At 43.7% G+C, this 14175-nt stretch overlaps 1 protein-coding gene across 3 annotated transcripts in view; it reads left to right on the forward strand.

Moving 5' to 3' along the window:
* The window catches only part of LOC139273931 (kinectin-like), an 81937-nt gene that overhangs the window by 55684 nt on the left and 12078 nt on the right, over positions 1–14175 (forward strand). For 2 of the 3 annotated variants that reach the window (XM_070891005.1, XM_070891012.1), the window contains exons 8-9: positions 936–1098; positions 11007–11165. In XM_070891005.1, coding sequence (XP_070747106.1) covers positions 936–1098; positions 11007–11165 — 322 coding nt within the window. The remainder of the gene's footprint in view (positions 1–935; positions 1099–11006; positions 11166–14175) is intronic. The other variant, XM_070891020.1, reaches the window with a different exon arrangement.

Genomic DNA, 14175 nt, shown 5'->3' on the forward strand with positions numbered 1-14175 from the left:
CCCCACATCCCTCTCTCTCTCTCCGCCCACATCCCTCTCTCTTCCTCTCTCCGCCCACATCCCTCTCTCTCTCTCTTCCCCCCCCACATCTCTCTCTCTCTCTCTCTTCCCCCCCCCACATCACTCTCTCTCTCTCTCTCTCTCTCTCTCCCCCCCCCACATCACTCTCTCTCTCTCTCTCTCTCTCCCCCCCCCACATCCCTCTCTCTCTCTCTCCCCCCCCACGTCCCTCTCTCTCTCTCTCTCTCCCACCCACATCCCTCCCTCTCTCTCTCTCTCTCTCTCCCCCCGCATCCCTCTCTCTCTCTCTCTCTCTCTCTCTCCCTCCCTCTCTCTCTCCCCCCACATCCCTCCCTCTCTCTCTCCCCCCACATCCCTCCCTCTCTCTCTCCCCCCACATCCCTCCCTCTCTCTCCCCCCACATCCCTCCCTCTCTCTCTCTTCCCCCACATCCCTCCCTCTCTCTCCCCCCACATCCCTCCCTCTCTCCCACCACATCCCCCTCTCTCTCTCTCTCCCCCCACATCCCTCCCTCTCTCTCCCCCCCACATCCCTCCTTCTCTCTCTCCCCCCCACATCCCTCCCTCTCATCATCCTCCCACCTCCCCTGTATTTTCTACCACCAAAAAGGCAGCAATGGCATTGGAACATGATCACATTCAAGTTTTCCACCAAGTCACACATCATCCTACCTCGGATATATCATTGCTTGGTCAGTTTCCTAGAATTTTCCATGTAACATGATTGTGGGAGCATCATCACCACACGATTGCCAAGGTTCAAGGAGAAGAGGCACCACTACTACCTTAAGTTAACTGTGGATAGGCAATAGGTGCTATCTTGCCAGCATCACGTACATCCAATGAACAAATAAATATACCCTACATTTTATTAGGTTAAGTGATTAACAAACCGACTATAAACACATTTTTCAGGGATGAAATCAGCAGTTTGCAGCAAAAGCTGAGGGACAGAGTGTTGTTGGCAGAGGAAGATAAATTTCTCAGGAATAAAATGGCAGAAGACTGTGGCCGCTTGACAAAGGAAAATGCCCTCTTGCACTCTCAGGTGCTGGAACTAAATAAAGAGCTGGAGAGGGTAGGTACATTTTAAGAAAATTAAATGGCTATACTTAGAATAGATATTGTCATTTTGGGTTTTGCTGCATAATCTATCAACCTAGTATCATATTTGTTATTTTACATACTAATATAATTACAGACTAACACAATGGCGGGGGGAAGAAGGGAGGAGTTCAAGCTTTTGATTGATGTGTGTACTATGTCATGTTAAAAATGTGACACTGTTAATTACATAGGATATACAGCACAGAGCAGGCTATTTGGCCCAATCAGTCCATGTCAGTGCTCATGCTCCACTCGAGCCTCCTCCTGTCTTTCCTTATCTAACCCTATCAGCACAACCCTCTATTCCCTTCTCCCTCATATGCTTATCTAACCACCCCTTAAATACATCCATACTGTCCGCTTCAACCACTCCTTGTGGTAGCAAGTTCCACTTTCCACCACTTTCTGGGTAAAGAAGTTTCTTCTGAATTCCCTATTTGATTTCTTAGTGACTATCTTATATTGATGGTCTCTAATTATGTTCTTCTCAACAAGTGGAAACACTCTCTCTGTATCTACTCTGTCAAAACCTTTCATAATTTTAAAGACCTTTATTAGGTCATCACTCAACCTTCTCTTTGCAAGAGAAAAGAGACCTAGACTGTTCATCCTTTCCAGATAGGTGTACCGTTGCATTTCTGGTATCATCATTGTAAATCAAATTAAATCGTTGTAAATCAAATCAAATTAAAAACCAATGCATATAAGGTGGCCAAGGTTAGTGGGAAACTAGAAGATTGGGAAAATTTTAAACGACAGCAAAGAATGACTGAGAAAGCAATAAAGAAAGGAAAGATAGATTACGAAAGTAAACTTGCGCAAAACATAAAAACAGATAGTAAAAGCTTTTACCGATATATAAAATGGAAAAGAGTGACTAAAGTAAATGTTGGTCCCTTAGAAGATGAGAAGGGGGATTTAATAATGGGAAATGTGGAAATGGCTGAGACCTTAAACAATTATTTTGCTTCGTTCTTCACAGTGGAAGACACAAAAACCATGCCAGAAATTGCTGGTCACGGGAATGTGGGAAGGGAGGACCTTGAGATAATCACTAGGCGGGTAGTGCTGGACAGGCTAATGGGACTCAAGGTAGACAAGTCCCCTGGTCCTGATGAAATGCATCCCAGGGTATTAAAAGAGATGGCGGAAGTTATAGCAGATACATTCGTTATAATCTATCAAAATTCTCTGGACTCTGGGGAGGTACCAGCAGATTGGAAAGCAGCTAATGTAACGCCTCTGTTTAAAAAAGGGGGCAGACAAAAGGCAGGTAACTATAGGCCGGTTAGTTTAACATCTGTAGTGGGGAAAATGCTTGAAGCTATCATTAAGGAAGAAATAGTGGAACATCTAGATAGGAATAGAGCAATCAAGCAGCCGCAACATGGATTCATGAAGGGGAAATCATGTTTAACTAATTTACTGGAATTCTTTGAGGATATAACGAGCATGGTGGATAGAGGTGTACCGATGGATGTGGTGTATTTAGATTTCCAAAAGGCATTCGATAAGGTGCCACACAAAAGGTTACTGCAGAAGATAAAGGTACGCGGAGTCAGAGGAAATGTATTAGCATGGATCGAGAATTGGCTGGCTAACAGAAAGCAGAGAATCAGGATAAGTGGGTCCTTTTCGGGTTGGAAATCGGTGGTAAGTGGTGTGCCACAGGGATCGGTGCTGAGACCACAACTGTTTACAATATACATAGATGACCTGGAAGAGGGGACAGAGTGTAGTGTAACAAAATTTGCAGATGACACAAAGATTAGTGGGAAAGCGGGTTGTGTCGAGGACACAGAGAGGCTGCAAAGCGATTTAGATCGGTTAAGCGTTGCACCCTCTCCAGTGCCTCTATATCATTTTTTTATAATATGGCGACCAGAATTGCACACAGTACTCCAAATGTGGTCTAACCAATATTCAATACAAGATTAGCATAACTTCACAACTTTTTAATTCTATCTCTCTAGAAATAAACCCGAATGCTTGGTTTGCTTTTTTATGGCCTTGTTAATCTGTGTCGCTATTTTCAGTGATTTGTGTATTTGTACTCGAGATTCCTATGCTCCTCTATCCCATTTTAGAACATAAGAACATAAGAATTAGGAACAGGAGTAGGCCATCTAGCCCCTCGAGCCTGCTCCGCCATTCAACAAGATCATGGCTGAACTGGCCGTGGACTCAGCTCCACTTACCCGCCCGCTCCCCATAACCCTTTATTCCTTTATTGGTTAAAAGTCTATCTATCTGTGATTTGAATACATTCAATGAGCTTGCCTCAACTGCTTCCTTGTGCAGAGAATTCCACGGATTCACAACCCTCTGGGAGAAGAAATTTCTTATCAACTCGGTTTTAAATTGGCTCCCCCATATTTTGAGGCTGTGCCCCCTAGTTCTCGTCTCCCCGACCAGTGGAAACAACCTCTCTGCCTCTATCTTGTCTATCCCTTTCATTATTTTAAATGTTTTTATAAGATCACCCCTCATCCTTCTGAACTCCAACGAGTAAAGACCCAGTCTACTCAATCTATCATCATAAGGTAACCCCCTCATCTCCGGAATCAGCCTAGTGAATCGTCTCTGTACCCCCTCCAAGGCTAGTATATCCTTCCTTAAGTAAGGTGACCAAAACTGCACGCAGTACTCCAGGTGCGGCCTCACCAATGCCCTGTACAGTCGCAGGACCTCCCTGCTTTTGTACTCCATCCCTCTCGCAATGAAGGCCAACATTCCATTCACCTTCCTGATTACCTGCTGCACCTGCAAACTAACTTTTTGGGATTCATGCACAAGGACCCCCAGGTCCCTCTGCACCGCAGCATGTTGTAATTTCTCCCCATTCAAATAATATTCCCTTTTACTGTGTTTTTTTTTCCCCCAAGGTGGATGACCTCACATTTTCCAACATTGTATTCCATCTGCCAAACCTTAGCCCATTCGCTTAACTTATCTAAATCTCTTTGCAGCCTCTCTATGCCCTCTACACAACCCGCTTCCCCACTAATCTTTGTGTCATCTGCAAATTTTGTTACACTACACTCTGTCCCCTCTTCCAGGTCATCTATGTATATTGTAAACAGTTGTGGTCCCAGCACCGATCCCTGTGGCACACCACTTACCCCCGATTTCCAACCCAAAAAGGACCCACTTATCCCGACTCTCTGCTTTCTGTTAGCCAGCCAATTCTCGATCCATGCTAATACATTTCCTCTGACTCCGCGTACCTTTATCTTCTGCAGTAACCTTTTGTGTGGCACCTTATCGAATGCCTTTTGGAAATCTAAATACACCACATCCATCTGTACACCTCTATCCACCATGCTCGTTATATCCTCAAAGAATTCCAGTAAATTAGTTAAACATGATTTCCCCTTCATGAATCCATGTTGCGTCTGCTTGATTGCTCTATTCCTATCTAGATGTTCCGCCATTTCTTCCTTAATGATAGCTTCAAGCATTTTCCCCTCTACAGATGTTAAACTAACCGGCCTATAGTTACCTGCCTTTTGTCTGCCCCCTTTTTTAAACAGAGGCGTTACATTAGCTGCTTTCCAATCCGCTGGTACCTCCCCAGAGTCCAGAGAATTTTGGTAGATTATAACGAATGCATCTGCTATAACTTCCGCCATCTCTTTTAATACCGTGGGATGCATTTCATCAGGACCAGGGATTTGTCTACTTTGAGTCCCATTAGCCTGTCCAGCACTACCCCCCTAGTGATAGTGATTATCTAAAGGTCCTCCCTTCCCACATTCCCGTGACCAGCAATTTTTGGCATGGTTTTTTTGTCTTCCACTGTGAAGACCGAAGCAAAATTTAAGGTCCACATTTCCCATTATTAAATCCCCCTTCTCATCTTCTAAGGGACCAACATTTACTTTAGTCACTCTTTTCCATTTTATATATCAGTAAAAGCTTTTACTATCTGTTTTTATGTTTTGCACAAGTTTACTTTCGTAATCTATCTTTCTTTTCTTTATTGCTTTCTTAGTCATTCTTTGCTGTCGTTTAAAATTTTCCCAATCTTCTAGTTTCCCACTAACCTTGGCCACCTTATACGCATTGGTTTTTAATTTGATACTCTCCTTTATTTCCTTGGTTATCCACGGCTGGTTATCCCTTCTCTTACCGCCCTTCTTTTTCACTGGAATATATTTTTGTTGAGCACTATGAAAGAGCTCCTTAAAAGTTGTCCACTGTTCCTCAATTGTGCCACCGTTTAGTCTGTGTTTCCAGTCTACTTTAGCCAACTCTGCCCTCATCCCACTGTAGTCCCCTTTGTTTAAGCATAGTACGCTCGTTTGAGACACTACTTCCTCACCCTCAATCTGTATTACAAATTCAACCATACTGTGATCACTCATTCTGAGAGGATCTTTTACAAGGAGATTGTTTATTATTCCTGTCTCATTACACAGGACCAGATCTAAGATATGGTTCTTATTTTCCAATAAAAGTGTGACCTATTTTTCTTACCAAAATATGATACCTCGCAGTCATCTGTGTTGTATTTCATTGGTCAATTATATGCTCATTCTACAATTTTATTAATACCTTCTTGTAATTTGTTGCAGTCCCCCCTCAGTATTGGCTATTCGCCACCCCCCGCCTCCAAATTTGGTGTTGTCCACAAATTTAGAAATTGTGTTTTTGATTCCAAAGTCTAAATCGTTAATATAAATTGTGAACAACAGTGGCCCCAGCACTGATCACAGAACATAAGAAATAGGAGCAGGAGTAGGCCATTTGGCCCCTCGAGCATGCTCCGCCATTTAATAAGATCATGGGTGATCTGATCTTGGCCCCAACTCTACTTTCCTGCCCGTTCCCCATACCCTGACTCCCCTTTTGTTCAAAAATCTGTCTATCTCTACCTTGAATATATTAAATGACCCAGCCTCAACAGCTCTCTGGGGTAGAGAATACCAAAGATTCATGACCCTCAGGGAATAAATTCTTCCTCATCTCTGTTTTAAATGTGCAACCCCTTATTCTGAAACTATGCTCTCTGGTTTTAGATTCCCCCACAAGGAGAAACATCCTCTCTGCATCTACCCTGTCCAGCCTCCTCAGAATCATATATGTTTCAATAAGATCACCTCTCATTCTTCTAAACTCCATTCTTCTAAACTCCAATCTGCTCAGCCTTTCTTCATAAGACAACCCCTTCTCCGGCATCAACTGACGTTGCAAGTATATCCCTCAAGCTAAGTGAGTGGGCAAAAGTTTGGCAGATGGAGTATAATGTGGGAAAATGTGAGGTTATCCACCTAGGCAAAAATAAATAAAAAAGCAAAGTATAATTTAAATGGAGAAAAATTGCAAAGTGCTGCAGTACAGAAGGACCTGGGGGTCCTTGTGCATGAAACACAAAAGGTTATATGCAGGTACAGCAAGTAATTAGGAAGGCAAATGGAATGTTGGCCTTTATTGCAAGGGGGAGAGAGTATAAAAGCAGAGAAGTCCTGTTACAACTGTACAGGGTACTGGTAAGGCCAAACCTGGAGTACTGCGCACAGTTTTGATCTCCGTATTTAAGGAAGGATATACTTACATTGGAGGCTGTTCAGAGAAGATTCACTAGGTTGATTCCGGGGATGAGGGGTTAAGAAGATAGGTTGGGCCTATAATCATTGGGGTTCAGAAGAATGAGAGATGATCTTATCGAAACATATAAGATAATGAGGGGGCTCGACACGCTGGATGCAGAGAGGATATTTCCACTCATAGGGGAAACTAAAACTAGGTGTCATAGTCTCAGAATAAGAGGCCGCCCATTTAAAACTGAGATGAGGAGGAATTTCTTTGAGGGTTATGAATCTATGGAATTCTCTGCCCCAGAGAGCTGTGGAAGCTGGGTCATTGAATATATTTAAGGCAGAGATAGACAGATTTTTGAGTGATAAGGGAGTAAAGGATTATGGAGAACAGGCAGGAAAGTGGAGCTGAGTCCATGATCAGATCAGCCATGATCTTATTGAATGGCGGAGCAGGCTCGAGTGGCCAAATGGCCTACTGCTCCTATTTCTTATGTTCTTAATTATTTGCAGTTATATTTTTATTTAGTTTATCTTGTTAATTTAATATTTAATTATTTTTAATACCCCAGCTATTAGTTTAAAGGAAAAAAACCTGTATAATTCACCCATCATCATAGGCAGTCCCTCGAAGAAATCGAGGAAGACTTGCTTCCATTCTAAAAATGAGTTATCAGGTGACTGTACAGGAATTACAGTCTCTGTCACAGGTGGAACAAGCAGTGGTTGAAGGAAAGAGTGGGTGGGGACTCTGGTTTACCGCATGGTCCTTCCGCTGTCTGGACTTGGTTTCTGCATGCTTTCGGCGACGAGACTTGAGGTGCTCAACGCCCTCCTAAAGACTGTTCCTTCACTTAGGGCGGTCTTGGGCCAGGGATTCCCAGGTGCCAGTGGGGATATTGCTTTGAGGATGTCCTTGAAATGTTTCCTCTGCCTATCTGGGGCTCGCTTGCCGTGTAGGAGTTCCGAGTAGAGCACTTGCTTTCGGAGTCTCGTGACGGGCATGCAGACGATGTGGCACGCCCAATAGAGCTGGTTGAGTGTAGTCAGTGCTTCGGTGCTGGGGATGTTGGCCTGATCAAGAAAACTGACATTGATGCGTCTATCCTCCCAATGGATTTGCAGGATTTTGCGGAGGCAGCGCTGGGGTATTTCTCCAGCGATTTGAGGTGTCTACTGTATATGGTCCACGTCTCTGAGCCATATAGGAGGGCGGGTATTACTACAGCCCTGTAGACCATAAACTTGGTGCCAGATTTGAGGTCCTAGTCTTCAAACACTCTTCCTCAGGGGTCGGAAGGCTGTGCTGGCACACTGGAGGCAGTGTTAGACCTCATCGTTGATGTCTGCCCTTACTGATAGTAGGCTCCTGAGGTATGGATAATGGTCCACCGTAGGCAACTAGGCCCATACAGTAGTGCCTGGTTTCCAGTCATCTTGGACCCTCTTGCCACTGGACCAAGACCTTGGTCTGCTCAGCCCATGTGGTAGCCGGTGTGCAACGGCCACCCCACGTTAAAAGAATTCACATGCAGGTATCTTCCACCCCTTCAAAATGAAGTTCTGGACCTGGAACGTCAGGACCCTCATGGACAACCCCAACAGTGACAGACCGGAATGCCGTGCCGCCATCGTTGCTCGGGAACTCAGATGCTTTGACGTCAACATTGCCACCCTAAGCGAGACCTGGCGGGCAGGGGAAGGCCAGTTCAAAGAACAAGGTGGTGTTCTTCTGGAAAGGTAAACCAGAAGAAGAACGCTGCCTCCATGGAGTTGGCTTCGCCATCAAGAATGAGCTGGTTGGCTACCTCCGAATTCACCCACCAATCACCTACCTGCTATCTTGTGACGTCACTGCTTGTTTTTTTTATTGAGCAGCATGTTGAAGGCCATTGCAATCGACCACACACCCTGCTAAATTTAAAAACTAATTGTGTATAATTAAATACATCTAAAAAGCACTCGCACTAGCTTAGTTACAAACTTACCATTATAATTCTATTCCCATCTGTTTATTAATATGCTGAATATTATGTTTGAATTTAGCAGTACTGGCAGTTTGGAACGGTTGTGCTTAGCGCTGCTCTCTCATTGCTAGAATCAGGGCTGTGCAGAGAGCAGACATTTCTGAAGCACCAGTCCTACCAGATTCAAACAGGCAAATGCAGCAGGGTAAAGATATAACCAGAAGTCAAAAAATAATATAAAGTGGAAGAGAAAGTGACTGGAACTTTGCAGAGTGTATTTTGGATACCTTTCGCCTAGTGAGGAGTATTTTTATTCATAGTACTCTCCTATTCTATTATTTTTCTACAGAGCCTCACAATAAAATTGCTTCAAAAAAATTAAATTATAGACTACATAGAGACGCTTGGGTTCAGTGTAGCGATGTCATGAATAGGGAACATGCCAGTCAGTCTCAGCGTTCCACCATAAAAATAACACGAAACGTGGCTTTGGCCCAGCCTTCAGTCAGTCTGGAACATTGGGACTCCAGTAGATCAAGTTATCAACTGGGAAAGCTGATTTCCAGCTGGCATTGTGGTATCCTGTGGCTTTCAGATCAGATTGAATCAGGGTACTTTTGTTTTCATTGGAGCTGTTCTGGGATGGATGAGCACCTTGCTGTCAGTGATGCCACTTGAGCAGCCTGGTGTGGAGGGAAACTAAAGTTGAGAGTCTGTATATAGTAAGAATGTTTTTAAGTTCTTGGCAAAAATGTCAATCAAAATTCTGACATTATGGGCTGGATTATTTGCTGTCTTTGCGACCGGGTTTTCACCACGATTTGGCCCTCCGCAGCAAAATCCCAGTCGGGATCCTCAGTGACCTCTTTGTGGTGGCGCTTCCACATACCACCGGGAAGAAGTGCGCCAATGTGCAATGACGCAAGTTGTGTTTGTGTTGCACTTTCTGCTCTCTCGGGACCCTTACGCCACGTTCGGAATAACGACGGGGTCAAACCTGTCGGTACAGCCCTTCCAGCAGCGGTAAGTATGAAGACCTGCAAAAAGGTAAGTTACATTTTTTATTTTTTTATTATTTTGCAGCGATTTCGTAGGTAAGTGTTTTTTGAATGATTTTTTTCCCCTCTCAAGACCTCTCTCGCAGTGCTACCGGCCTCAGATTAAAGTTGCTGAAACTCGCGGTTTGCGTGCAAATCCTCGTGCAATGCCGATTTTACCGGCAAGTAAAGGCCGAAAGTTAGCCCTAAAAACGGTAGCGCAGCGAAAATGGTAATTTTGACGTAAAATTACCGTTTTCTATATAAAATGTAGAGTACTTTGAACAAAAAGTACTCTACCACTAGCTCAGCCATTTGTTGAGCCTCTTGGGAGAGGCCATGCAGGACTTCCACATAACAACTAGCAGCATTTCCACATCAACAGCAGAAGATTGATGCTTACCTTTTCCCTTCTTGGGCATCAAATTTTTCAGTGCCTCTTCCAAGATCCTCCTCAGCCCTTTAACTGCTTGTAGCCCTTTTAAATATGGCTGCCCTTGCTCCACCCCATTCCCAAATTTTCTGGGCTCCTCGGTGTATTTGGTCCCCTACTGGCGAGAGTAAAAATCCCACCAACATTATTTAAATTAGCTGATCCCGAGATTTCTGACAGCCTCCTCCAGTTTCAGCAGGCACAAGTCTTCCTTCACTACACTTACAGCACCATATTAGGGGCCCATGAATTTCCAGGCCCAGCTTTTTATAGACGTTAAATTTGTAAATTAATGGCTTTACTTAATAATTAAGCCATGTAAATTTTTGAGTTCGTATCATTTTTTTAGATAGTTTACTATCTGTTGTTCTGTGCGTGATAAATTATGTTATGATAAACACTCCTGTGAAGCGCCTTGGGACCTTTTACTATGTTAAAGGCGCTATATAAATACAAGTTGTTTTATGATTTATTGTGGCTAAAATTAACCATTGAGAATAAAATATGACTCACTAAGTATATCAAATCTAGACAATGAGCTAGTTGATGTTTAACCTCAGTATGTTGGATTTTTTTTTCTTTCACTCAAATGAATACTTCTGGGTAAGGCCAATAGAGAACCAACTTTTTCCCTGTTAATAGTAATGACCTGAGAATTTTTGGTAGAGTGCTCTTCTGACTGAAATTGAAGTGTTCTGACAGCCAGAATCAATCAATTATTTTTAGTAATTCATATTCTCGGGTGGATGTCCCTATATTAAACGCTATTAAGATTCTTCCATTGCCATGTTCTGATAGAGTTGAGTATTAATTTCCTGAGGTCTACTAACAGAGGAATTATCATGTTTAGATCATAAGACTTTTCACAATAATTGTTCTGAGATGAAAAAAATCTATTACAGGTTCAAGCACTTAGGGATGAGAAAAATTCTCAGCATTCAACCAGTGTCACACAGTTAACTTCTCTAAAGGAACAAGAGAGACAGTTTGAACTGGAATTGGCCTATTTAAAAGGAGTGATGGAGGAAGAGGAGAACAAGGTTCTCAATGCCATGGAACAGGTAGTAGTCATTCCATATAACCATTGTACAGTAGTTCTTGAGTTCCTCTTTCATAATTAACCCGAGTATAATTACCAATAGGGCAACTCTTATTGTACAATATGTTCAAAGACTGATCATAAGTTTTTGAACATTTTGTACAATAAGAGTTGTCCTATTAGGAGTTCGGTGAGTCGTGAGGTCGACGAGTCGGTAGGCCCTGTGAGGTCGTCAAGTCGGGAGTTCGAAGGCTGGGAGTTCGGAGGCCAGTGAGGTGAGTTGGTAAGTAGCTCTCTTTTCTCTTTCTTTTTAAGTAGATTTTAAACTACATAAGGCTAATTAGAGGGATGGCAGTGCAGCTCAGTCCCATGGAGTGCACATCCTGCGGCATGTGGGAAGATCTGGATGCTTTGCGCAGCCTAGACAACCATGTATGCAGGAGGTGTCTCCAGCTTCAACTGCTCGAGCTCCGCGTTTTGGAGCTGGTGCAGCGGGTGGAGTCAATACGGTGCATCCGCGAGGCTGAGAGCTACATGGATAGCACGTTTCAGGAGGTGGTCACCCTGCAGCTTAAAGGCGTGCAGGTAGAGGGGAAGTGGGTGACCACCAGACGTAGTAAGTGTGCTAGGCAGGTAGCGCAGGAGTCCCCCCCCCATGAGTCCATCTCACTTTCAAATCAATATTCACTTCTGAGTATCGGTAAGGACGATGGTGCCTCTGGGGAGTGCAGCCAGAGCCAATTCCAAGGCACCACGGGTGGCTCAGCTGCACAGGGGGGTGGGACAAAGAACAAAAGAGCCCTAGTGATAGGGGATTCTATAGTTAGGGGAACAGACAGGCGTTTCTGTGGCCGTAGACATGACTCCCGAATGGATTTGTGCTTCCCTGGTGCCAGGGTCAAGGATGTCACAGAGCGGACGCAGGGCATCCTGTGGGGGGGGGGGGGGAGGGAGGGTAAACGGCTAGAGGTCGTGGTCCATATCGGGACCAACGACATAGGTAAATGAGGGATGAGGTCCTACAGGAAGAATTCAGGGAGCTAGGAAGAACCGCAAAGGTAGTAATCTCCGGGTTACTACCGGTGCCACATGCTAATGAGTATAAGAATAGAAGGATAGAGAGGATGAACTCGTGGCTGGAAAGTTGGAGTAGGAGGGAGGGCTTTAAATTCTTGAGGCATTGGGACTTGTACAAACCGGACGGATTGCACCTCAACAGCGCCAGGACCAATAACCTCACGGGGAGTTTTGCTAGTGCTGTTGGGGAGAGTTTAAACTAGCTTGGCAGGGGGATGGGAACCTGAGAACGAATTCAAAAGGGAAGGAAGTAAAGCAGGAAATGGATAGCAAGAACCTAGAAAGCTAATTTGTAAGGCAGAGGAACCAGAGTTTAGTATGTAGTAAGCAAGGAGATCTTCCTGTGCTGAATGGTATATACTTTAATGCAAGGAGTATAGCGAATTAGGCGGATGAGCTAAGAGCACAGGTAGACACTTGGGAGTATGACATTATAGCCATTACAGAAACATGGCTGAAAGAGGGGCAGGTTTGGCAGATCAATATTCCTGGCTACAGGATTTTTAGACAAGATAGAGAGGGGGGTAAAAAGGGGGGGTGGTTGCTGTACTGATTAAAGAAACTATTACAGCAGTGAAGAGGGATGATATGTTAGAGGGATCATCAAATGAGGCCATGTGGGTCGAATTGAAAAATAAAAAAGGGGCGATCACACTGCTGGGCATGTATTATAGACCCCCAAACAGTGGGAGGGAGATAGAGGAGCAAATATGTAGGCAAATTGCTGTGAAGTCCAAAAACCATAGGGTAGTAATAGTAGGGGATTTTAAAAATATTGATTGGGACAAATTTAGTGTGAAGGGTATAGCAGGTGCGGAATTCTTGAAATGTATTCAAGAGAACTTTTTTAGTCAGTATGTAGCAAGCCCAACACGAGAGGGGGCGGTCTTGGATTTAGTTTTGGGGAATGAAGCTGGTCAGGTTGAAGGGGTATTAGTGGGAGAGCACTTGGGTGCCAGTGACCATAATTCAGTCATTTTCAATTGGTTATGGATAAGGACAAGAATAGGCCTGGAATAAAAGTTCAGAATTGGGGAAAAACTAATTTTGCTAAGTTAAGGAGTGATTTGGCCATAGTGGACTGGAAACATCTACTTGTGGGTAAATCAGTGTTGGAACAGTGGGAGGTATTCAAGGAGGAGATCCGGAAGGCTCAGGCCAAACATGTGCCCTTAAAGAAAAAGGCTGGGAAAAATAATTCAACAGCTCCCTGGATGTCTAGGGACTTACAGGGGAGGATTAAGAAAAAAAGGGACGCTTATGTCATATACTAATGGCTAAATACTATAGAATCTTTAGAGGAATATATAAAGTTAAGGGGCAAAATTAAAAAGGTTATTAGGAATGCTAAGAGAGAGCATGAGAAATTCTTGGCCAGTACAATTAAGGAAAACCCTAAGATGTTCTATAAATATATTAAGAGTAAGAGGGTAACTAAAGAAAGGGTAGGGCCTATTAGAGACCATGAGGGTAATCTTTGTGTAGAGGCGGAAGATGTTGGTAAGGTTCTTAACGAATACTTTGCATCTGTTTTCACAAAGAAAAGAGGCAATGCAGATACTGCTATCGAGGAGGCGTGTGATATTCTGAATGAAATAAATATAGTGAGAGAGGAAGTATTAAGGGGTTTAGTAGCTTTGAAAGTAGATAAGTCCCCAGGCCCGGATGAAATGCATGCCAGGCTGTTGAGCGAAGTAAAAAAGGAAATAGCAGAGGCCTTGACCATCATTTTCCAGTCCTCTTTGGATCTGGGCATGGTGCCGGAGGATTGGAGGACTGCTAATGTAGTACCCGTGTTTAAGAAGTTAGAAAGGGATAGGCCAAGTAATTATAGGTCTATCAGCCTAATCTCAGTGGTAGGAAAATGATTGGAAAAAATCCTGAAAGACAGGATAAATCTGCATTTGGAAAGGCAAGGATTAATTAGGGACAGTCAGCACGGATTTGTTAAGGGA

Source organism: Pristiophorus japonicus, chromosome 1 (assembly GCF_044704955.1).
Source record: "Pristiophorus japonicus isolate sPriJap1 chromosome 1, sPriJap1.hap1, whole genome shotgun sequence".
Classification (NCBI taxonomy): domain Eukaryota; kingdom Metazoa; phylum Chordata; class Chondrichthyes; family Pristiophoridae; genus Pristiophorus; species Pristiophorus japonicus.